The sequence below is a fragment of the Rhipicephalus sanguineus genome, chromosome 1, assembly GCF_013339695.2.
Source record: "Rhipicephalus sanguineus isolate Rsan-2018 chromosome 1, BIME_Rsan_1.4, whole genome shotgun sequence".
Taxonomy (NCBI): Eukaryota; Metazoa; Arthropoda; class Arachnida; order Ixodida; family Ixodidae; genus Rhipicephalus; species Rhipicephalus sanguineus.
Window position 1 is genome coordinate 183,527,705 of NC_051176.1, and position 26,822 is coordinate 183,554,526.

The 26,822-nt window shown below is 45.1% G+C and overlaps 1 protein-coding gene across 2 annotated transcripts in view; it reads left to right on the forward strand.

Annotated features, from left to right (window-relative positions):
- Nucleotides 1-26,822, forward strand: part of LOC119403548 (uncharacterized) — a 61,350-nt gene that overhangs the window by 16,473 nt on the left and 18,055 nt on the right. For both annotated transcript variants that reach the window (XM_037670479.2, XM_049418126.1), the window contains exons 3-9: nt 53-203; nt 1,581-1,701; nt 2,827-2,954; nt 5,519-5,636; nt 6,831-7,070; nt 11,483-11,770; nt 25,822-26,028. In XM_037670479.2, the coding sequence (XP_037526407.1) occupies nt 53-203; nt 1,581-1,701; nt 2,827-2,954; nt 5,519-5,636; nt 6,831-7,070; nt 11,483-11,770; nt 25,822-26,028 (1,253 nt within the window). The remainder of the gene's footprint in view (nt 1-52; nt 204-1,580; nt 1,702-2,826; nt 2,955-5,518; nt 5,637-6,830; nt 7,071-11,482; nt 11,771-25,821; nt 26,029-26,822) is intronic.

The following is a 26,822-nucleotide window of genomic DNA, read 5'->3' on the forward strand; positions in this document are numbered from 1 at the left end:
TGCCCCAGCCTTGCGCGATTCTGTGCAATTTATCTCTTGAAACTTTTTCCAGATGCGGCGGCGTCCTCGCTCGTTCGTAGCTGGGCCCAGTTTCGCTATGGGGTTTTTGAAGAGACGGCGTTCGGCTCCAGGCCGCAGTGGTGCTTCTACGACGGATCTTTCTGGCGTCCCACCGGCTGCTACACGACGAATGTCACTGCACGGTAGTAAATGCGTGGGAGGAATAAAAAGCAAGTGGGATTGACGTTGTACTTCGAAAGAGGCCAACAGTCACACGAACAAAGTCAGTACCTCGCAGTGGCTCTGGGCCTCTCTCGTAGCACAATTCAAGGTACTAAAAACGTAATCGGCCTTACCTCTATTTCTTCATATAGTTGAATTTGCTCCGGAATCGCGCTTTTCCATATGATGGCAGGAAAGACAGACAGACTTTTAGTTTTCACTGACGAAAGCATATACAATACTACTCCAAAACCATTTCGCCCAGCCAGACAGTCAGTACGCGGTAGAAAAAAAAAAAAGAAAAAGAGTGAAGTCGTGCAGAAAAATGTTGTCCAATAAATTCAACAAATAGGTTAAATACGCAACAGCCTTAAACAGGATATTTCGAGGCGCACCAGCACACAGACGAAAGGAGAACGGAGAAGCAGACAGGACAGCTTTTGTTTAATAAAACATGTTGGTATGTGTCACCTTGATGTCACATACCCACAAGAAAGCGGTTGCTCTTTCAATGAACTCATTCAATTAATTTTTATTAATTATCCTGACAGCCAATCGGCCCTTATCTTTACTAAAGTTATGCTCCAATATCATATGTATCCTATAGGACTCTTAACTTGAACTATTACCTTCATTTTATGTGAGTTATTACTTTTTATTGCGGTTTCACAACATTCGAGCCAACGCGCAACTTCCGGTTAGCTGGGGTCGAATTCCGGTGTGTACCGTGAGAAACGTAATGTCGCTAGGTGCTAGCGCCATAAAATTGGGAAAGTGGGCCAACTTGAAAATTTGGGGGTGGGCCATAACAATTGTAACCATTATGGAAGAGTAAAAATAACTGTTGATTAATCAGACAATCAGTTTAAAAAGGCATTCGGAACATGCACACCGCAGTAGCACACGTGGCTGCACACCACACGTGATGCCACAAGTCACGCCGTCACTCGTAGCTGCGGACACATGCGGGTGCACTGCACATCGCACCATAGGCGACACGTTGTCGCGCATGTGGCCTCTTGGGGGCGACCCCTTGGACGGTGCGTCAATGCTTACGCATGCTTAGACAACTTCTGTAAAGGTTCTATATAACTTCTTATTGGTCTATGTGAAAAATTATTCTTGAAGTATTGTGACGCCTCAACGTTTGGGGTGTTTTATGTTGAGCTAACAGCATCGATATTCAGCCGTGGCGGATGCTTTCTGACAGGGACCGAACTGCAGCAACAGTCATTTTCGGACATCGTAGAGTAGCTTAAAGTATACCTTACGTGTTTGAAGCATGGCTTATAGTCTATATACGGCCTTTCCAACTCAAAATCTAATCAAACTACAAAGGAACTTGTCTCTTTTTCCAGGCCTTATCTGAATACGGAGGGCATATGGGAATGCTCGAAAAAGGACGTGGGCATGAAGCAGATTTTTCAGTCTGCAAGCGAACCGGCATCATCGTTGATGTTCACGTCAAGCATACAAAAGGTACGTGTCTCTCCACTTTTCGCGATTTGCTTGGCGCAAGGCTTTAGGGGTTGCGACAATGGTGCACTGACACACCGGCATACGTCATTAAATGTGAGATAGCCCTTTAGATAGCAGTTTCGCAACAGTCACATCTATGATGACGTGTTTACTATTTCTGCACCAAAGTAAACGTATTTCTTGTCGGATGTCTATTGCGTTTAGAATACGGACGATGCATGGTGTCAGTGATTGAGGCAGTACTAAGCATAAGCGTGCGCAAGGGGAAGGGGAGGGGGCAGGGGGCGCCAGGTCTACCCCATGACTTTACTCAGTCGGACATGTCCCGTCACTGTTTAAAGTGCAGGGCCATGCAGGTTTTCGACGCTAGTGGTGGCCGAGGATACCTGATGTTGCATTCCAAGCATTGTTTACTTGCCCCCCCCCCCCCCCCCAAAAGTAGGAGAAACCTGCGCACGCCTATGGTTGGGTGAAAAGGTTGTCGTTCTGTTTTATTAACCTTTAGCTGATTGTACTTCACTTGTCGAATTGTCACGCACTGTTGCCGTTTAAAGAACACGCCTGAAAAAGAAAAATGCACTTTGGAAGCACCACTTAATGCAAGAGTGATGGCGATAAAACCTAGATATATAATAGACGCAAGTGGGCCGCAGTAATATATCGAGAGCAAGACGAATCGACATCTATGCCATAAGCGACATCTATGCCATAGTGTTCACACATGGCGGCAACGATGTGTTTACGTCATTAGACAGCTTTAGGAAAAAGGATCCAGAACTTTACGTACCCAGTCGCCTTGGGTTGTCGGCACTGCGCGTGCGTCATACGCTAACCATGCACTCTTCGCGTTGGCGTTCCGGACCTTATTTTTCGATTACAGCGTGCGTACCCAAGCCACCCCAGAAGTTCCTTTGCGTTGATCAACGCGAATATTCGAATGTGATTCGTTTGCGTTTGGGCTTGTACAAGCCAAGATCCTATTCTGAAACATCCACTGCACACTTACGCAAATTAATGAGCCCAACGAACCTGCGACCTAGGTTCTGATTAACATCAGTGATGTAACAGTGATGACCGGACCGTGTACTTGACCAGCTTTTGTTGGGTGTATGCTCTCTGTTATAGGTGCAGAAATTCTGCGATGCCCGCGGTAACCACAGCCACCTCCATTGGGCTCCCACAAAGCATAACGCGATGTGCAAGGCGCGCAGCGTATGGGAAGTCATCAGGGATTCTCCCGACTATTCACCAAAGTACGTGCAAAAATTTATCGCACCTGAATGTACAGGTTTTTATTATTGTAATTACCGTTATTTGCAAAGTCACCCCCACTTTTGTGTGCTGCTGTTTAACCTCTAGAGCATAACAATCTTAAAATAAAAAAAATCCTATGCCCGACGGGTAGTCTCCAAACCGGTTCTATTAGCACAGCAGCACAGTGCTTTTCCCATGCTGAACCCCAATTATACAGTGCCAGCAGTAAAAGACTGGCTGCCGTTGGGAGGCCGCATTTATTAAAGCTTTCTATAGGGAGCCCAAGCACAAGTTTGGGCGCAACGCTCGCGCGGCTGAGCTATGCGTTACTGGGGGCAGACGCTGCCCGCGAAGGCGGTTCGTCGCCGGATTTGCCAGCGGCGGCGGCAAGGACACGTGCGCGCATGCGCTCCTCATTCGGCTCAGAGCACTGCTAGTCAGCAATAGTTACATTGTGACGCACCACAGATGCAATCCGAGAGCTCTGCGTGTGCGCGGAAGTGGGGCCGGCAATGTTGTGGCCGTGGATGCCCCCAGTTGCGATAAGAGCAGTGGCGCCGTTCGACGTTTCTTTGAAAGCCTATGTGGCATCTGAAGATGCTCTAGGTCACTCTTTGCAAGAGGCGATTGCACATTGCCCGAACTATTTACAACGAACCTTGCGCATATGTAATCAGCAGCGGACCACGGCGGAAATTTCAAAATGACCACTATAGACGTTACATAAAGGTGTCTTCAGTGATACGGTGCGACTCTAGACATTATTGCCAACCGTATGAACAGCATTAACTTCAACAGCGATCGTGTGATGCGTTCTGCTGGAACTTTTCTTATCAATCTATTATTTTTCTAATCATTTAAAGAATAAGAACTCGATTACTTGAATCAAGTATATAGCCCGAGATATATACATAAGCTTTCCACGCTCGGTAACTACCGAATTACTTCAATGGGATGACGACACAAATAGGAAGTAGATACGTGGTTAAGGTTGATTTATGGGGTTTAACGTCCAACCCGACTCAGGTCACGAGGGACGCTGTAGTGGAGAGCTCCGGGCCCCGCCACGGTGGTCTAGTGGTTATGGCGCTCGACTGCTGACCCGAAGGTCGCGGGATCGAAGCCCGGCCGCGGCGGCTGCATTTTCGATGGAGGCGAAAATGTTTGAGGCCCGTGTACTTAGATTTAGCTGTACGTTAAAGAACCCCAGGTGGTCGAAATTTCCGGAGCCCTCCACTACGGCGTCTCTCATAATCATATCGTGTTTTTGGGACGTTAAACCCCAGATATTATTATTATTATTATTATTATTATTGGAGAGCTGCGGATAATTTCGGCCACCTGGGGCCCTTTAAAGTGCGCTGACATCGCACAATCATGGGTCTCTAGCATTTCGTCTCCATCGGAATGCGACCGCCGCGGCCAGGGTCGAACCCTCGTCATTCTGGTCAGCAGCTGAGCACCGTAACCACTGAGCCTCCGCGGCGGCTGATACGTGTTTAAAGATGTGCTCACATCTGTGAATAAGGGAATTCACACGCTACCGCGCAAAGAAAGAAAGAGCAGGTGAACAATTAACAGATGTACTGACAAATTCAACGTAAAACACATCAACCAGTACACAGCATTTCATGTGGGCATATAGTACATAATGTTTCGTTTAGCTGTGGTTGCTTCATGTAGGGCAGATAAGCCGTTGTAATAATCACAGATTAACTGACCATAAACGACTGTTAATTCGAAGTACACCATCTAACCATTCGTTTCCCTGTGCGCGCAGCCCAAAATTTCCAGACAGTACAGATAATCGGTACTCACCTATCACTCAGGTCTGTGCGGTGCCCCGGATTGACGAGTGGCGCTGCCATTTTTTAGTATGCACGCGCAGATAAGCTTTCCTTTATTTTCCGCCACTGCGTGACTTTTCAGTTTACAGGAGGCGTTTGTATTGTCTGCTTCCCTCTCCGTCTGCTTAACCTTTTCTTTTCTAATATGTATGGTTGCTCTTATAAAGACCACAATCGATCATATTAAAGGGCCCCTCACCACCCCGAGTTCAAAGACGAGGCAGTGGTTCCTTTCTCGCCTTCACTACCTTTCCTACAAGCGATATCTCCTCCTCGCCACTTATTTCTTAAAAGCACGTGTACAATGACAGCGCTAAGCGTGGAGCCTATCAGGATTTCGCGCTTGTCGGCTGCACGCTGTTATCTCCGAATGCGCAGTCGGAAACACACAAAATGAAGTGAAATCAGTTGATCGCGCACGATAGTCATGCGAGACAAGAAAGAACTGGTGGACGGCTGCATGGCAAAGCAGTGCAGGAGACAATGCACAACTGATATTTCGCGTATATGGGCCAATCGAGAGTATGTACCGTAATGACGTCACGCGAATCCCGGTCCCTGCGTCACGAAGTATGCAAGAAAGACAATTAAACGCCAGGAGAGAATAACTCGCTCGTTTTTTTGTATTTTCAGAGGCTGGTGAGGGGCCATTTAAGATGAAGTGTGTCATAAATTACTAAATAAAGCAGCAGTAAAAGAAAAATTGTTTTTTGCAGCATTCAGCCTCTATCCATGCAACCGGCTACTCTGTTCGATTACGTCAAGCCACGGACACATCGCTACTTCTATGTAGTGCAAGCCTGCGCACCTGATCCCACGGATTCAGTGTACAGTGTAAGTGGCGACAATATGTAGCTGGAAGGTCTTGCCCATATATAGTTAGGAAAAGGCGCTGGTGCAAAGTGAGGCTTACCTTGCAAGCTGGCTCGCTCATTTGAATGAAATTGCAAATGTTCAGAACTAAAATGTCACTTGCATCCCCATTGCCATGAATGATTGCTTGTTTTTCAAAATAATGATCACACGAAGTGAGCTGAACGCACTACAGTAATAATCTAATTTCGCTTAAATGAGCGTGGAACGTCAATGCTATCACTGCACTAACCCGTGGAAGGCTTCCTATGCGGCTTTGAAGAAGAGCTGAAATTTTTTAGAAAATGTTAAGTATACTGAAAAAAAAATATATATATTAGAAATAAACTAGGTTTCACAATGTTCACCTCAAGTACTTGTAGCATATGGTGGTTTTGAACGCTAAACAAGTAAAAAGGACATTTGAAAAAATTGCGCGCACGTGGAGCGTGCAACTCTTCGTTTCGTCACGGACGCTTGCGGTCTGTTGAAATGAAGAGAGTACTATAATGGGCACATTTTCTTAGACATCTATATGTTGGGACAACTTTATTGTTGCATTCTTACGAGTTACAATCGCGGGGGTGACCCATATATACCATTTATTTGTCGATGTTGCCATGCACTGTCTCACGCGTAACGCAAAAGATTGGTAAAGTACGCTGGAAAGGCTATGGTTCAGGTCGTCCATGCTTGTCATCAGTACCACCACTGGAACTACCATGGTAGGGAACTAATTTTTACGATATAATAAGCCTTATTAAACAGTAAGGTTTCCTTAGAACTTCCACTAAGTGCTGCAGTCTGCCTTATTGTGCACTTGCGGACCGCTTTCTGACCCATCAAATGCTGTTTTGGTATTATAAATAGCACGTTTCATACAGTGTGTTTAAACGGCAAATGGCTTCAGTAGAAGTGACAGGCGACAGATATTTCATAAATGGATATGCGCCGCTGGAGGGAGGCTCAGACTGTGATATACACTCACGACGGGAAAAAATGTGGTCGTACGATTTTACTTATAATGCTGGCATATTACTATTCCGTCAATTGCAGCCCCTACGTTGTAGGATATCGGTGTATGAAAGACATTAGTTTCTGTATTACTGAATGAGCTCTATGTCGCTGTTAAACGCTTTCCGCCCTTGCATTTCACTCGCCTGTCTCCCAACGTAGAAAATCATGGCGTCAATAAACGAGGGGCTGCGGCGCTTTCTGTACGTGGCCCCACGTGCTTCAAACTGGAACCTTGTACTTCTGGACGGCGGCAACATCACAGCATCTGCTGAAAGCGGCTTTGACAGCAGAAATACCACGTGGCAAGCAAGATGGGAGTACCTAAGGGAGCTTGACCGAAGTGTCAAGTACACCTGCACGAACCCGGACGTCGACAGCTTCGTTAAAATTATTCCGAAGGTACGTAGTCGACTATCGAAAATTAATATTTAGCGCGGCATTTACCTGAGAGCTACACGTACATGCTCCTTGCTCCAACTTTGTTATTTTGTTCTTTTTTTCAAACAGAACTTCTTTATCATCTGTGACTGCGCTATCCCTTGATTCATTTATTTATTTATCGCAGTACCCACAGCGCCCAAGGGCATTACAGTGGAGGGGGGGGGGGGGAGAATACAATATTTCGATACAGAATACAGATGCTAACACTTGAACAATACAATAAAAAGGCTTGTGCACTTACGTAGTGGCACATGGGAATACACAATCTAAAGTAGATTCGTAATACAGTTTCGTACTTACACAACCGCGCGAGTAGACTACTGCAGACCCTGCAGTGAACTTGAAAATACATCATGTGAAGTAATTTATGCTACTTCTGAAGGCAACGTATTCCACTGGCCTATCGTCCAGGGAAAAAAAAGACATTTTAAATGCTTCATTCATGCAGCTTATTTCCTTCATCTTATTTGTATGGCCCAGCCGCTGTGAAACGTAATACGGTTTGCAAAAGTATCGCCGGCGGTCCAGACCTGTTCGATTATAATACGATGTGAAAAAGTTTCAACCTCAAATATTCCCCTCGTTTGTGTAGAAGTTCCCAACCGAGGGTTTCTTTTGCTTTTGAAACACTAAAATTTCTGGTGAAATCTGAGCATACTAAGCGAACAGTCATGTTTTGAATTCTTTCTAAATTGGACACGTCACATGCGTTCCACGGATCCCACACAGCACAAGCTTAATTTAAGATAGATCGGACGTTGGATATGTATAGTTGTGTCTTGACCTCAACTGGTAACATTTTTGCGTTTCTGCGCAGGAAACCTAGAACACGTCCTGCTTTATTTGTGACGTGATTGATGTGACGGCTCCAGGAAAGGTCAGGCGTAAAATATACACAATGATGCTTGCGTTCCTGAACTGATAGCAGTCTAGTTTAATCTACAGTATAAAATGAGTAATGGGGGGGGGGGGGGGGGGCGGGGGCTTTTTCCTAGTGAAACACATATGCACAGTATCTTTTTTTCGTTAATATACATACGCCACTTTCCACGTCATTCAGAGACTCTGTTGAGATCATTTTGAAGAATAGTGCAATCATGGGAGGTATGTATAATTCTATACAAAACACAGTCGTCGGCAAATAATTTGATTTGTGATGAAACACTGGAACAAATGTCATTTATGTAGATGAGAAACCATAGCGGACCCAGGACTGACCCTTGGGGCACGCCAGAGGACACATCAACTTCCCGGGATGTCTTACCATTGATAACAACCTTTTGCCTTCTCAAGTTTAAATACTCATTTATCCAGTTCACAATTAACCGTATCGTTCACATTATACATTTTTAGTTTTTCAATTAATAAAGAGTGGGGTACAACGTCAAAGGCTTTTTTTTTAAATCTAGGAACAAGCAGTCAACAGAGAAACCCTTACCTAAAGCACAGGATAAGTCGTGTGTCAATTCAAGTAATTGTGTTGTACAGGAAAAACGACTACGAAAGCCGTGCTGCTGAGGATTAAGTAAGGAATGGGTGTTCATATGAGTCATAACATTGGTAAAGAGAACATGTTCAAGTATTTTACATGCAACACTTGTCAGTGAAATGGGCCTGTAGATAAAACACTACTTCGCGGTCCACTCTTGTGAACAGGCACTACGTTAACAAGTCTCCAGTCATCGGGTAATGAAGATTCTTCTAAAGACTTAGTGAAAATGACGCACAGGTACTTGGCGCGGGCACAAGGAAAGCAATGCAGGCGACAAATCATCAGGCCCAGTGGCTTTAGAGGCATTCATGGATTTGATAATAGCCTCTATTCCATGCTGGTCAATCACTACACCGCTCATTTGTTCAGCCACCACTTCAGTGGGCCGTGCGAAAGTGTCAGTTATTTTAACACGAGGGGTGTACACAGAACTAAAAAATGAGATAAAGCACTCAGCTTTTTCGACATCATTATGAATGTTGGAGCCGTTGCTATCAAGGGCCGGAATCGATAAGACATTTTTGCTCTTTGTTTTAAAAAAAATCCACAGCTCCTTTGCGCGCTTCTTTAGACAGGTGAAATGTATGAAAGAATTTATATTTCGCTGTTTTCAAAGCTGCTTTCATATCTACGGTTTTTTGCTTGAGTTTATCTCTAATAATTAACGAAGGGTTCTGCCTATAAGCAGGGTAAACACGCGCACGCTGCCTGGCCGTGCGTTTCACATCACGTGAGTACCACGGTTTACTTTTGCTAGGCCGAGCCGTGAGAACCCATGATGGCACAGTTTTTCACGCAGTTCCAGCATTTTTCCTTTAGATGATTGCCACAACTCGTCAACATTCATAAATTGCGCCTGCGTTTCAAATGTATCTTAGAAAGAGTTTAGAGCAAGAGCTATACCACAGACGCGTGTTTTGTCATAGCTGAAAATTCGACGGGCTTCACCGTTTGGAAATTTCACGTATTGCAAATTCACATCACACAGGACAGCGTCATGATCGCTTATGCCCGGCAGCACTAACGTTGATCGCGCCGAGTCAGGCGCATTGGTCAAAAGCAAATCTAAAATATTTGTTGCTGTCGTGGGCTCCACAACAAGTTGTGTTAACCCGAAGAAGCGACATGACCTTAGCAGTTCTTTGCTTGACTGGCTACAAGTACTAGAACTGGGATCTGCCAGTGGCTAATTGATATCTGGAAGACTGAAATCGCCACCAATAAATAAGTAATCAGTGTTCACTGTTTCGATTGCGTTGGTAAGTTCCTCAAAAACGTTGATCTTACTTCCTGATGGACGATAGAATGAACACACCGATACCGATCTGCCATGTTTCAGCCTAGTCTTTATCTACAACATTTCGCTTCTAATGCAGTCGATATCAATTTTCTCAGTACAAATTTTTGCATCTACTAGGATAAACACTCCCCCGCCGAAACAATTTCGATTCCTACGATAGCAAACATAGCCCCTTGGGAATACTTCCTCATCATCAATATCTGCATCAAGCCAGGATTCTGATCCAAGAATCATAGTCGGATTAGTCATTTCAACAAGATTAGAAAATTCATCACTTTTTTGCGTAAGCTTCTGCAATTCACAATAAGAAAAGAAAAAAAAAAACCAACCCATTGACTTTTAGATCCTGTCAATCCGCCCGCACAACCTGGTCTAGGGCATCATTGTAGACGTACTTTACCTTATTAATATAAAGAGTAGTGATCATAAGGTTTATTTTGTCAGCGTTGCCTTGATTCTCTTTATCATAGTCCCAAAAGCGTTTACGCATTCTGCGTACGTTCTCTGAGAAGTCTTCTGATATGCTAATAGTTGTACCTTTTGATTTCCTAGCATTCGAAAGTACTGACTGCTTGTCCTTGAATAAGAAGAACTTGACAATTATTGGCCGCTTTTTGTTCGGCTGTAGCTTCCAAGACGATGTGCTCTGTCTATGGAAACCTTATTACAGTGTGGTTTCGAGTCACAAATTTCTGTTATGTACTCCTCAACCTTTTCATATGATTCGTGCTCTTGGTCGCCTGGCACACCATAAAATATTAAGTTACACCTCCTACTACGGTTTTCAAGATCGTCAGCCTTATCGACAAGTGAGCGTATTTAGGCCTGCTGCTCTTCACATGCCTCTGAATTCCTTAACCACACCGTGCAAATATTCGAGCTCACAAAGTGCTGTTTCCAACCTGCTCATACGTTCATTCAGGCTCGCAATGGCAGACGTGCTTTCGGCTTGATGTTTCTCACTAGTACCCAGTTTGTCAATGGTACCCATTTCTGTAAGACGCGTGGATTGCCTGCATGATAAATCGTGATCTTTACGCAGTGAACAAAAAGATTTAGAGTATAACGTTTCGACTGTTAGCTATAGGCCGTATGGTGGGATTGTGATATCGACGCTGAGTTTCACTGATGTCATGGTAGTTAAGCATAAATTATAAAGATAGCATGTAATAGTTAACGGCCTTATCGCACGTAGTATTTTGATGTCACCTGTGAAATTTTCGACCATGAAGAGAAACTTCGAACTTTCTTAATAGGCGATCGTTGCACTATATAAAGCTGTCATTAATTGCAGAACAAGTCCTGCTACTTGCGTGAACACCTTTCCCTTCTCCAACGCCCCTCCTCTCTTGTCGAACGCTTAAAGTGAGAAAAATTATACGTCATTTTGAAACTTACCCGCAACAAACCAACCTCTCACATTTTAAAACTTATTTTATGTGTAGGCAGCCAGCGACTGGAAAACAAGCTTAGTCTGTTATGATATATTGCCCAGTGTGTGCTTGTATTTGGTGGCCGACGCAAACAAACTTGTCATATCTAACAAGATATTTGCAATAATCTGCCGTGGACATACAGGTGGCGCAAAACGAGGCTACAACGGTGATCGCGCTGCTGCACAGCGATTCCGCCCCAGCAGGGGTCGTCAAAGCACTAACCGCGATTCGCACGGTGCGTCTCGTCCTCATCCTGTTTCACACGGCTGCGACGCCCCAGCACTCGACCTGGAGATCGGCTGTGCTGCAAGCCAACCATCTCTTCATGGTGCCCGCAGCTTCTAGTCAGGAGTCCATGGCGGCTCTGGTTGACCTGGCCCTACACACGGCGCACCACACGACGGCAGATCTCGACGGAGACGTGATCAAGGCAAGAACGTGGGCTGGCCACGTGCTCCCGTGCTTACTATTACAACCGCAGGGCAGCATAACTCCTTTTAAAAGCACTAGGGTATTGAGTTATAGCGTGCAATTATAAAACAAGACAGATGTAGGGGAAGATATGGGCGCTTTATTGAGTGAAGCCGTCGAACAGTTAGGGAATGTCGCTTCCAGCGATATTTCTTGTTCGACGACTTCTCATCACGATGTGCAACTCTGTACTTTATCAGTGTTGAGCATATCCGGTAAACAAACAAACAAACGAACTGAAAATTCCCAGCCAAATATGGTGAAGTTTGGTGTAAGTTTCGACGCTATTTCGGGATTTTTATTTTCGACCGTCTGCCGAGTAGGTCCCATGATCGATCTCCGTCGACGAGAACGATGGCAATAATAATGATGAGGTACATTTTGATTCACAGCTTAAAAAACAAAGTGCTAGGAAGGTAACGTGTAAGGCAAGTGGAGTACAAAGAGAGATAACTCTGTGAAATTAAAGTTCCCAAACGCAGAAATATAGATTACTGGAGAATCAATTGAGAGGAAGACAGACATGCAACAATTTCGAATAGCAAAAAAGAAAAAGAAAGAAAAAGAAGAAGAGAGAGAGAAAGAAATCAGAAGAGAAAAGTATTATCCTTCAAAGGGCACTGGCCTATGCACGTGACATAGGCTGGTGACATTCATACGAAGGTTCGTTAGCAGGGATCACGTCCACTTCTCGAGCTGCCCTTGTCCAGATACGCAGCGCATGTGGCTACCGTATTTAGACCATTGTAAATCGGCTCGAATGTAGGTCGACCCCCCCCCCCCCCGCCCCACCAAAAGAACGCACGGCGAACAAAAAGCGCGAGCACACTTCTTAAATGAAATATATTTACGATGTCGCCGAAAAACACAAACTCGAATTCCTGTGTGCAAAGGTGGCTTCGCGGCAGGGCTTGAAGCTATGCGGAAAAGTTAGCTTTGCGGCAACACGTGGGGATCATTTTTACAAAATTTTCCGCGAATCGTTGCTGAGGGTGCGGGTTATACATGAGCAAATACGGTATATGTTACAGGTAGAGCCGGGGCTTAATGTCTGTCTTCATCGGAGCAGGGCCCTTACAGGGAGGCGACCTATATATATATATATATATATATATATATATATATATATATATATATATATATATATATATATATATGTGTGTGTGTGTGTGTGTGTGTGTGTGTGTGTGTGTGTGTGTGTGTGTGTGTGTGTGTGTGTGTGTGTGTGTGAATTGTTATTCTGGGTGAAAGTCAGTTTCGTCACAACTCTCGTAGGCCACAGAACTAGGTTGTTTGGTACGATCACAGTGTAGTGAAGCCAACGGTCTCTAAAATTGAACGAATGCTTATGAATGCTACACAAAGAAATACATCATTCAGAGTCTATTTTGCGTGTTTGCTCAATCGGCCGATCCAAACAACCACTAAGAAGAGGGAATTTTAGAAATAATTTTTCAAATATAACTTGGTATGTCAAAGGATAATGATATGCGAACTCAAACCAAATAAGTCTAGCTGCAGCACAGAACATTACTTCGCTCACTGCACTGAGAACCTCAGGCACGACAATACTACATTTTATTTTTACACGTACTTGCCTAAAAAAGTAGGCAAAATACATGCGTCTTTCGCATTGCAACAGACTCGTAATACAAAATTAAACGAATGAAGATTGACTGTTGACCTAAAGAGACGAAGGTGAACCTTCACTGACTGACGAACAGGTAGCCTCGCACACAGGTGCCTCGTTGAAAAGTGTGTTGTGCCGAGAAGCTCAGTCGAACATGGTGGTGAGCACTGGTGACCCATTGTGCGCTGCGTCTCGGGCAATTCCATCCAGCAGTATGAAACCTGTTTCGTTCTTTCTTTTTTTGATGATGCCCCATCAACCGAATAATTGCGACTAAATCATTATGCAAAAGATTGGAGAGCTATAATTCACCTCCACAAAGCACTAATGCATAAAAATAATCAACTCCAGTGCTTGTCAAATGGGTGTCGCAGTGCTACAGTTTACCTGCCGATGGGGGGCCGGGCCCCCCGCCCCCCCCCCCCCCCCCATGACTTTAAGCCCTGGGTAGAGCCGGAACGTGATGTAACCATGCCACAGCGTGCCTGATTTCCCATTTAATTGTAAGTTGACCTTACAACCAAAAGTAGTTTAGGTTTCGATTGTAAATGGACCCCCCAACTTCATATATCCAATTTAGATAAAATGGATCGACCTATAATCGGGTAAATACGTTAGCCAAGATCGGCGTTCGCCTTTACACATGGGGTTAGTGTAGGAGAGGAGGAAAGCAGGCTGCACACTACTCACAAACACAGCACACGCACATACGCACGCGTGTGTTCGGACACGTTTGATCGCACTCGCGCACTGGGGCCATAACACGAGTTTATTATCTGTGCATACCTTCGCGACCACTATAGACGATGGCCGAGCGAGAAAAAAAAACAAAAAAAAAATCGGCAGATCCCACGCCTTATGGGAAACTTTTTCATGCGAAGCAGTCGGCAAGTAATTGTCTATGCTAATTTTTCTGTTGTGAGGCAAGCGTTACGAGGTGCATCGACGTGTTTTTGTAAGTATAGCAGTCGTGTGCACATCGTGGGCTTACCAGGAACGTCGACTACACTGGCGTTTAAAGGGTAAATTATGGTCTGACGTAACGTCAGCACTCACGTCAGAGCACAGAAGTCAGCATTTTCGAAATGAAGCGCACTTTACGGTGCGATGATGCGAATATCATACGTTACTTTCACTAACGTATTCCTCCGGGGTCGGGCAACGCTTGAATATAGGAATACAAATGTAATGTTTATTAGACTGCTATAAAAGCGGAGCTAACACTGGAACCACAACTGATGTTAACCCGGCGTGACACCTGTCTCATAAGGGTACATATGTAATGTTTATTGCTTTGTTATAAAATTAGATCGCCAGCACTGCAATCACAATTGACGTTGCGCCTACATTACGTCAGCATAGGGTCTTTTTCCAAAACAGTTTCAAGACCTGGCGTGGCTCTGTGGAAGAATACCTGACTGCCACGCAGAACACTTGGGTTCGATTCCTGCTGGCATCCTGATTTTTATACTTTGCATTCCTCAGGTCAACGCTGCCGATATCCGTTTTATCTTAATGCCCTCGCATTAACGTTGCCAATGTCTGATCTCGCAGTTCCTGGGTAGATATAAACTGTCAATCACCTGTGGCACATACCCGCGGCCCACGGTTACAGGTATGTGCCACACGTGGCGAAAGAAAGGGTTTGACGACGTACACGACAAGATTTTCACGTTATTCATGTCATGACCAGACAGTCATATTCGCCGACGCCTGAGCGTGTGAAAGGTCTGCGGCAGCGACCCGGACTTTTCCCATGTTCCCATGTCCGGGCGATCCAGGCTTGGTCACGTGAAGCTGTGACAAGCTGCCGATATGCAAAGGCGGAGAGAACGAAGGCAGTGATTTTGCAAGCAATAAAGTTGCGAGGAGACGAGCCATCACTTGCTTAAACCACAAAATAACAAAAGCAACCAGAGTAGTGTTCCTGTGGAAGCACATACAGAGACAATAAACCACCGCCCTTCCCCTAGCCCCACATGATACGTTAGAGCGCTACCGACTGCCGAGTCCGTCGTTCCGTGCATCCTCGCCAGAATAATACTAGTGTCGAGATTAGCTTTTAATTATATATATATATATATATATATATATATATATATATATATATATATCAGTGCTGGGCAGTATCGAAGATACATGTATCTTAGATACTATCTTCGATACTCTATGGGTATCTTGTATCTGTATCGCGATACGTCTCGAAAGATGAGTATCTGTATCTGTATTTCCGATACATTCGATAATGTATCGTGTATCTTAAGATACAAGATACTTCTATCGCAACACAGCCACGCGAAACAATAATCGCTGGCCAAGCTCCGCTTCTCAAGCTGGTACTGGTGCCACTAAGCCATCTGAATAAGTTATAGGGCAGTGACGCAATTTTATTTTTCCGCCAGAGTCCTCCAGTAAGGGCAGAAGATGAGGAAGACAAGCACGCGGACATCTACGCCCAGCCCACGCACCTTTTGTTTTCTCAGTTTCTTTTCTTTTTAGTTGCGCAAGTGCCGCGACACTTGCTCTTAGCCACTGTCCTGCGCCGCGTACTCCACTGCGTGCAGCGTCTATCGCACAAATTCTGATGTTGCTACAGTGTCGTTATTGAAGATTCTCTTGCGTCTTGCTCCGTAACGAAATGTGATGCATGCAAGAATGGGGTTGCTTTGTGACTCGTGGATTTTACTTATCAGCGATTTGAAGGATCTCGTGGATGTAAAGCTTGACTTGCATGCAATGAATTAACTATTAACTAGCAATGAATTAACTAACAGATAAGATATGCAAACAACTATAGCACCACTAGTACTGATGCTAGATCTCATAGAGCAAGCGTTTACGTAACAAAATATCTTGGCGTACCGTATTTTTCACTTGCTGCTACATTTATTCAAAGAATTTATGAAATCATAATTTGATTATTAGCACAAGTGCTTTTTTGCTGTCATTTTGCATCCCATACATTTACCTAGGTCTCTGTACTGGTTTTCCGGTCTGGTCACTGCAGTATGTCTATTGTAACGCGCTCCCAAAATAAGATTTCTGCTTTATTCTTCTGTCTGCTTTATTTCTACTATTGTTTACAGATTTACACATTGCCAAGGCGATTTTGAAAACAAATATATTATTATGTGGGCGTGCCTTGAATATACAGTACAAAAATATTCTGCTTATCGCTTAGGAAAATAGCGAAACTGAGTTTGCATTATAATAATGGAAATCATTAGGAGCCATCTTAAAGATGTTAGGAAGGGGACTCGAGAAACGTTGTTTTACTGAATGCTCCGTTTTACTCATGAGCGTCCCAACGAGCCGTTTCAGGCAATTTTCCATAGGCACTGAATTTTCTATTGTCTTAATAGGTAAGTTGACGATACTTCATGCTCATTGCTATTAAAGGCGCCGTCTGTATTGTGTTTCTGTACTCATTCAATGTAAATGTTTCATACAGAACCACCTCTCTATTTTACTTATATTAGTTTTCCTGTTTTAGGCCTTCTTAAATATTTTTCGTATTACTAATCGCCACCTAATGGGAGCTATAAGCGGCAATAGCGCGAATAACGGCGGTGTCCTCCGACGCTTTGTGCAACTATACAATACGTCTGAGACGTCTGTGTGTTGCACATGTTTTCTCGTAGAAGAAAAATTGCTAAAAGATTACACGTTAGTGAGGATATCAACAAAGAATCCTTTACGCCAGCAGATAAGTAGAATATGAAAATTCATTGCTCTTTTACGTCATCTACGTATACACCAGGGGTCTCAAACTCAGCTTATAGCCAGCGGGCCACAGTCGCGAAATTTAGTTCGAAGCGCCGGGACAGTGAAGATGGTGGAAGATAGTTTGCACAAAATGACGTTGCCATTCGAAAGGAAGCCTTTCCCATGTCTCATATATAGGTCATTTGTGAAGGGAATTTGGAGTCAGGATTAGAGAAACATCGATACCGATGTGCACAACGAGTGAATTCTGGACGCTGATTCTGAAATATCGAGTTTTTGTTCCACGGTTATGTTTCAGCACATCGTGACCACATGTTCCTCACGAAAGGAAAGCTTGAGACCAGTCATGTCTGTGTAGCTCACGAACATACTTATCTAGAAAATAAAAACAAATGGGACGAAGATGGTCATGTGTGCGGGCGGGGCCGCTAGCGAAAGGTCTCAAACCCCTAGTATACACCATGCTTCCCCCCCCTCCCCCCCCCCCAAAAAAAAGTCGCTACCAGCGTTGTTGCTGCTGTATACCTGTCCGGATATACGGTATTATGCAAACTGTCTTTTACGGACAAGGCAAAAGTCCACACCGGTATTTGCGCCATCGTGCGAAGGCTTCTTATAGAAGTTATTGTGATTATATGGCAACCCGCTAGCTGGTCGGCAAGCTGAGCAGCGACTACCATTAATTGCAAAAATGACAAGCAAGAACCGCTGTCAGCGAACTGTATGAAGAGTTGTCCTGTGAAGAAGCTAAAGCAAACCGCAATAAATTGTTTTGGAAGGAAACCAATGTACTTTGAGCAAGAAGGGCACAACTTTTAGATACTAACAGACATTTCATGAAAGTGAAACAAAATAGGTCACAGTTAGGAGATTTTCAAGAAGACATTTTCGTGCATAGGCGTTCGCTGCTACATTTTATGGATCTATAATAACCAATTAGAGAATGTATCGAAGTATCTTAAGATACAATTGCCAAGTATCGTATCGGATACAATTATTGCGGCAGTATCTTGTATCGTATCGCGATACAATTTCAAAGTATCTTTGCCCAGCCCTGATACATATTATATAGTATATATATATATATATATATATATATATATATATATATATATATATATATATATATATATATATATATATATATATATATATATATATATGTGTGTGTGTGTGTGTGTGTGTGTGTGTGTGTGTGTGTGTGTGCAATGCGATAACAAAGCAATTAAGCGAACCACGGCACCTATGGCACCTATACAATGAACTGTTAGCAGGTTTTTGAAAGCTCGCGCGCTTCCCCTCGGCACGACTCTCACGACACGAGTCCAAGCGCGAACCACCTCGTAAAAGCTGTGTCGCGGTCACAAGGTTTCAAACTGAATATTCCAGGTACTAAGCCACACTCTATTTGCTCAAGTGAATTAATGTACTGGCAGTGTTGAAAAGAAGTGAATTTACTAACCTTCCCCATTCGCCCCCCCCCCCTCCCACCCACGTTCTAAGCCAGATTAAAAGAAAATTACATGCACCTGCATCCGACCAGGCTACGACCAACTTTTTCTCCGAAGCATATGCTGCAATTTATTTGAAATGTTGGACCTAGAACGGCGTGATGCGCTTGCGGGGTGGTCTCATGGGCATTGTCTGCTGTCTGGCAAGCGCCTGGAAAGTCTCGGCGATCAGGCGCGGATGACGGTGGATCATGGACTTCCAGCCTGCAGTCTCCACCACCTCCGTGGCATGTTTGGAGCTAATGAAGTCCATTGTATATGCCTTTAGCTGAACGGCATTGTGCACGTCAGCCAGAACCAGCACCTCAGCTGCTCTTTCGACCGACAACATTAAGCACAGGGACTCCTCGCACATTGTCTTTAAACTTTCCAGTGAGTACTTGTCTGTGGAAGCTATCAGAACGTCAGCTATGGTGTCAAGGTTGGGTGTTTGACCAGTGTAGATGAATCGCAGCATTTCATGCTATGCCTCAGGGCCCATATCTACGATCTCTGCTTGGTTGTCCTCATTCATCTCGTGCTGAAACATGGCAGTAAACAGAGGCGACCTAACTGAAAGAATTGCCTTGTGTGCATGAAACTGCCGGCCATTGGCCCTGAGAATGACATCGCCGAACTGGCAGCTTTCGAGGAGGTTTCCAAGATCTTCAGACAGCCGGCATACGGGGACATCAAAATGCACACGCTTATTCTGCCCTGATATGTTGTCCACAGCGGTCTCAAGAACGCGCACCTCACAAAAGATAGTATGTTTGTCTTCAGAAAGGAGTTCATCGGACCTGTCGAGCAAGATGTCAGTTCTAACAAAGTCCTTGAAGCCCCAATCCTTTCCTGGGACAACGCGGAATGCCCGATGACTCTCAACGGCTCCTCTCTCTTCTCGGTTGATGTCTATAACGGAAAATCTAAACTCTGCACGGAGCTCACTCTTGTGGCTGGATTCGAGCAGCAGGTACAGGGAGATGTGGTCCTTGCTCTCCTCGTCCAGGCCGCTAGGGCTGACCTTCAGGCGCCACTTTACCTCGTCCATGGCCTCTGAAGAAAATGCCGAGCTGCTCAGCGCTCTCCCCGTATCTCCACGGTAAAAGCTGAAATGGACAGTTGTCCAGATGTTGGAGAACTTGGTCACTTTCGCGCTGGTGTAACACCAGTTCTCCGCAAGGACCGTGTTGACTTCGCTCTGTGGAGGTTGTGTGAGCAGGCGAGGAATGGCCATGCTAGACGACTCCGGTAGTACCTCACCGCGTGCAGTAGCGGCACGGCGCGGCGACGCGGGTCGGCGCCCTCTTCGATACATGGCGGAGGCGAGTAGGTACCTGCTTTGTGCTGAAGGCGACACGGCTGAAGGCGGCGACCACGCAGCGGCTCAGTGACCACGGCTAGTCGAAAGGCCACAGTTGCACTGGTATCGTGGCCGCCAGAGGTTTTGTAGAACTTTCCTACGTGATGCACGGGAATAAAAAAAACGGCGATGATGATGATGAACCGTTATTATATGGCACGTGCTGACACAGCGGGGACAGACCAAAAATCTGGAATTACAATGCCTATAGCTGCATTTAAAATAGATAATGTAAATAATTAAAAGGAAAAAAAAAACGAACTCCCCAATAGAGAAGTCGAACCTTATGAATAGATTATTGCACAGATTATGCACCAAACTTCATGAGCTTTTGTTTCGATTTCTTTTTCTAATCGTGACTTTTGCTCACCACGGGAGATTGACCAAAAATCAGCCTGTTTTACGAGTGTTTTTAATAACATTGTGTGGTGGCGTCAACAATGACGAAGTACGAAGAGCCAGCTCGAGCGAAGCGAGCGCGTGCGCTCGTAAGAATGTTCGCAAGAATGCTCATAAGAAAAACCTCGTAAGAATGTGCTTATTGTCGCCCTATATTGGCGCATTTATTCTTGTTAGCCGTAAGGATAAAGTCATACTCTATCTCAGCAGTTCCTTGCAGCACTGTTGAGCCTTCGGGACTTCTTAGATAAGAGTAAGGACGAAAGCCCCTCATTATGCATGTGCTCACACGAGCCGCGTCGTCTGCTCAGCCGCATCCGCATTTGAACTGGCACTGCTCTACCAGCCTAACAGCGTGGCCCTGGCTGAGTGCCTGCTCACTCATCTCCTGACGATACGAGCTGTCCTGGTGCGTCGACTCAACAAATGTTTTGGCTCTATAGCGATGAACTGAGTTTACATTAATGAAAAAGCGGCGTTTCTTTTTTTTTAGATAATAATATTATCTGGGGTTTAACGTCCCAAAACCACGATATGATTATGAGAGACGCCGTAGTGGAGGGCTCCGGAAATTTCGGCCACCTGGGGTTCTTTAACGTGCACCTAAATCTCAGTACACAAGCCTCAAACATTTTCGCCTCCATCGAAAATGCAGCCGCCGCGGCCGGGATTCGATCCCGCGACCTTCGGGTCAGCAGTTTCTTTTTTTTTTTAAACAATACATAATTTTTGGGCTTGTGCGAATAGTAAATTTTAGGTCCGAAGCTAATTCGAAGCGAATAGTGATTTTGTTGAAGCGAACTTCGAAGCGAATTCGAATAGTTTATATCACATATTATAAAGAAAAATGAGCATATCTGTCATGACCCAACTAACCACCGAAATATTTTTAAAGTTGAAAAAAGACATATGCATATGACATTCTTTTCGGTTCAAAGGGAAGTGGAAGCAACTTTGAGTAGGAGCAGGATTTGACTTTTGATAGAGTGCAAGTGATAACCTGTAAAATATGTTACGTTGTCAAATTTAGTATACTTAGAGCATATAAGGCGGTATAAGAAGCTTTTAAACTTAAAAAATGATGAATCGATGTAAGGGTAATTTCAAAATCTCGCATAATTAGAAAGATTTCTGCAGCCTCGTATTTTGCAATGTAAATTTGAGTGGATAATTTGAAGCGGCGGTCAGTACCAGCCCGGTTAATTCGAAAACTTTGGCTGCCATGTGCCAATGCCCGATCCCGATTTAGCTACAAATCTGCAGAAACGATGGCCCTTAGGAGCCACAAGGCAATGCAATGTAGCGATACTAATGGGTGACAAGTGAAGCATCCCAGCCTCGCTGCTGCCAGCGCAAGAAAAAAACAAAACAAAGGGTGGTCTCGTGGTCAACTGAAATGTGCGCCAGCGAAAAAGAAGACGTGCTTCACTGCAACACAGCAATGACACGCGGGCAGCATGACGCATGTTTCTCTCAACGTCGGCGCGTCATGATTTACCCATTCTTTCTGGGAAAATAGAGAAATTAATAAAGGGCGATCTGACGGAATTCGCGATGTATGCGAACCTTCGATTGGCGGTTGTTCCGGCAATTTGCGCATTTGCACTGCTGACGGAGTACTTGCCTGCAACGCCTACTTCGAAAACTTCAATGATGATCTTTTCCACCCAGTCACATCATGATGCGCTGGCGCTGCGAGGAGCAGGTGACATGCTGCCTGCGTGTCACCACTGTGTTGCAGTGAAGCACGTCTTTTTTTTTTTCCCGCAGGTGCGCATTTCAGGTGACCACGAGACCGTTTTTTTTTTTCCTTTTTTTTCTTGCGCTGGCAGCAGCGAGGCCCACCATTTGCCCGGTTTAGCGGCAAAATTGGGGCCAGGTATTGCTGGAAAACATAAGCCACAAACTAGCAGGCACAGCAAACGACCACCTCTGATTACTTCCAGTAATTCAAAGTTCCTTGCATCCCGCTTTTTGTAAGTTTGGTTAATTCGAAAACCCGCTTAACTAGATTTTTCATAGTCCCAGTGACTTTGAATTAACAATGTTTTACTGTATGTTCATTTAACCTTGAAGTGGGGCTTCGCGGCAGTGCGTATTTCTCCTGCAAAGGTGTATTCACGCTATAGCACACTCCCACTGCAGTGAAACCACCTTTACAGGGGGTTACATGCGGTTTCATGCGGTCTATTCGTTCATTTCGAATACTTCGAAATTTCCTAGAATTTAAATTCGTTTCGAAGCGAATTCGAATACTGTGATATTGCTGGAAGTGCTCGAATATTCGCACAAGCCTAATATTTTTTAATAAAAGTGCTGTGTCACTCGGGTTCCTGCCACCCTCGCACACGAGCTCAACGTCGAGGCGGAAAAAGTTTGCCGCAGCTAAAGCGACATTGAAGGGACTAATGAACAGAAACTCGTTAATTAACTTTTAATTTTGACTTGAAGGCAGTTGTTTAAACAGGAAAGTTGTAGGACACCACGACTTATACCCATTTTTTTAGAAACAAAAAATGTTGCACATAATTAGAAATATTAATCATCGAACTTTAATGGTGATATCGAAACTGACCGCGCCTGGCACGCAGGAAATGCGTCCGGTCTGCTACGTCAGACCGGAACTATCCGTTAACTAGAAATAATTAAATTTGAATCAAGGTGCGTCGAAGCAGAATCTGGTCATGAGAAACGGCAAGTCATCTCACTTGCACCAGCGGATTGCCTTGTTTTTGCGTGTAATGTTTGATGCTTATCCGTTTCTTTCGCACTGTGCGCAAGAAAACCGCAATGTCCCTTTTTATTTTTATTTTCACTGTACAGCGTACAAGCCAGGGGCAGGCACTGCGGCGTTTCTTCTTGCAGACAGTGCGGCAGGCTAAAGGGTGATTTGCACAGATTAATAATTTAAGAAAGAAACAGATAAGCATAAGCCCCACACATCACAGACATTAAATAAGCGGTCGACTAAATTTCAGACTTCCCTGACCAGATTCTGCTGCGACGCGCCTTGATTCAAATTTTGTTACTTCTTCGTCACGGGGCGTTTCCGTCTGACGTAACAGTGCGGCCTGCTTTTCTGCTCTCCCAGCGCGCTCGGTTTCGATATCGCCTGAATCGAGGCCTTGGAATTCAATGATAACATAAAATTGCATGCCATTTTTTATTTCTAAATTACATGCCATAAATTGTGACGCCCTACAACTTTTCCATACAAGCAACATACCTCAAGTTGATAGTAAGGAAGATAATTAACAAGTTTCTGTTAATTTATCTTTTCAAGCCAACTTTACCAAGGCAAAGTGGGTCCACCTCGACGTAGAGTTTGTTCGCAATGACGACAGATGCCTTACTGTTATACAAATCCTGTAGTATCTAAAAACAAAGGCATCCTTCATAGTTCATCAGCTCTTACAAAGGCCGCCTTTGAGCGGTCGGCCTTTGCCATCGGCACCTACCAGCATAGGTGTGCGCACTGGGGGGCAGGGGGGGCAGCCGCCCCCTAATCACCTAGGAGGGAGGGCGCAAAATCTGCCCTCATACATTGACTTAGTATGGTGGGGGCGGCGCTGCGATGAACCTTTGCCGCCCCCCCCCCCTGATGTGGAACCCTGCGCACGCCTATGCCTACCAGTACCTGGAGAGTAGATCTAGCGAATAATCGAATACTCCCTGTAAGCAGTTCGGGACATGCACAGCAGAAGGTAGAAATCCTTGCGTATTATTTCGTTGAGTCGGCAAAAGTCGACGCAGTACCTGATGAAGCCGTTATTTTCGTGGACTTTCGGAGAAGCTCACGGATTATTAGAAGGCTCGATTATGCTGCATTTGAGTATATATGTCCCCTATTGGTTTGTCGATAACACGCCGTTCAACACACACTGAACGCTGGGGCAGTGGGGCTTGTTGGCCGGCGTCGGTACGGTGAACGACTGCCGATATTCGGCCTGCAGATGGCTTGTCAAGGTCTAATATGAGGCGCGAAAGCGCTGGACGAGGTTTGCTATTTCTCGACGTTACGCATGCATGAGCTAAGAATCGATAGCATTGGAGAAGATGTTCACCGGGCCGTCAGCCGCCATGGGAGTGATTGCTCAAACAGAGAGTAGTTGCCGTATCATCAGGTATGGCAGCCAGGAGAATACAATCAAGAAGTCTGTCGCTTCCCAGGCATTCGACATGGAGCATGATGGAAAACGAGAGCAAGAAGTTCGAACACTTTAGGAGAATGGCAGTCGTCGGTGTCGAAGCACAGGATATTTCAACTTTTAGCTCCTCCAATAAATGAACCGATTTGATAACTTCTTTTTGTAGACTCTCCCTACACGGTGCTTTACAATTTCAACTGTATAATAAAAATATCTAAATTTCGGGTTCCCGACAGCTACTACGGAGGCGCCGATGTTAGATCGTCGGCAGTCCCGCTGCTTCTTCCTTAGAGTAGCAATAATTTTGATGAATACGCCATGATAGCTACGCAATTAGACTCGTATCACAGGTGATTTGTGAGGTTCAGGCGTCAGAAATTTTGTTAATCAGAAAATACATTATTAGAGTGAAAGCTGTACTACTCCCTTTCTCGCAAGGTCATTCATCGCGTCGCAATGACCTTGAGCAGCCGGAGCGCAAGGGTAACTCAAGGCGCGTCCGGCTGGCCTTGGCAAAAGAAGAGCGGCCATAGCACTCTAGGCGCGAGCCAGAGAAATAGGAGAACGCTCTTGGCTCTCAGCCAGCTCGGACGCTACAGCCGCAGCTTCTGCTCTTTCCTCCCTGCGTCTCTCTCGCTCCAAGTCACGCCACGTGATGCGCTGCGGAGAGACGTCGCAGCTGCGCTCGCTCGGAGCCTCGCCAGCCGGCGCTTGTTCGCTCAGTCTACCGGCGCGTCGGCTGGGCCATCTGTGCGTGCGCATTAACGCAAGCGACAAGCTGAATCCAATCATCCAGTGGATGTAGCTACACGGCAGGCTGCGAAATCTCAAGCAAAGGCAATGTTGCCTGCTGAAACACCGGAGAAAAGAGAGGCAAAATGAGCACCTTATAGAGAAGCTATATCAAGCGCGCAAGCGTGCCAAGATCGAAGCTATACTGCAGTCGCCGCCTGTGATAACTAGGTTTACCAAAGTTAAACCTCAGCCGCTTTTTCGCCAAATTTCGCCGTTATCGTATGCCCTTAAATTAGAAACTTCTACATAATAAATGTATCCGAAAGCAAGTTCATATTATTTGATTCTTCTAGAATTAAACCCATCCAAACTGCCCGGTCCATCGAGTGTCGCATGCAGGCCCTGCTTGCTTGCTTGCTTGCTTGCTTGCTTGCTTGCTTGCTTGCTTGCTTATTTAGTTCAGGCGTGCATTAGATAACGAAGCTTGTTCACGACAGAGTTGATGTAAACCAAATGCAGGTATTCCAGAAGACAGACGTGAATCTACGAAATGGCATCAGCGGCAACTTCAGCTTCAAGTCATTCGATTCCGACGCGCTCTCGTTCATCGTAGCCTGCCCTGACGTGTACAGCATTGAAGAAGGTGACGTCACCTTCAACGGGACAGTGGTACCATCTCACCGGGTCAAGATGTCTATGTTTGCCACGGAACAGATGCTCACTGAGGTACGAAACGATACGAAACGGTGCCGCAACTTAACTACTTTTCTTTCTGAACGAAACTTCCCACTTTAAATGGCCCCTAAACCACCCAGAGGTCGAGATTTAGTTGTGGTGTTGCAGTTGTGCACGAGTCTACAACGAACACGTAGCCGTGAGGATTTTGCGAAACGGTGCCGTAATAGCGGAGCTGCACGGGTTTGATGATACAAACAAGGGCCTCGCTCGTTTCGCTCTTTCTTTCGCTGGGCTTGTTTCGTCGGCTCTTCTCTCCTCCTGGCAGAGTGATCCTTCTCACGTACCGGCGAGCAGACAAACAGGTATTGTGGATGACGAGCAGACTAAAATGTTGACGTCACGGCCAATGCTGAGGGGCTGAAGATTGCCAAAGGGCCCGTAGAGGAGAAGTGATTGTTTCTTGGAATTTGTAGGGCGCCCGCGGCTCGTAGCGCTGCCGCGTTGGATATTGTTTATCGTGACAGCCTTGTGAACTCGATGCGCGCGTTTACTCGAAGCGTTACAAAATTGATCGAAGGTGGTTTAGGGGCCCTTAAAGCTGTAGTTCAAGACGCTTTCATACAGTTTCAAAAAATTTCGAGGACGCAAACGACCGAGAAGAAAAGGCGAAAGGAAAGAGCGCTTAACTCGCAACTAACAGTTTCTTCGGTTTCAAGCATTCCCCAACTATGCGGATGTCGGCAGAACTATTTTGCCACATTTTTTGTTTATGTACGTTACTGCCGTCTATTTCGTGATGTTTTGCTGGCAATTTAAATTTCATTGCTTGTTATACCGTCCTT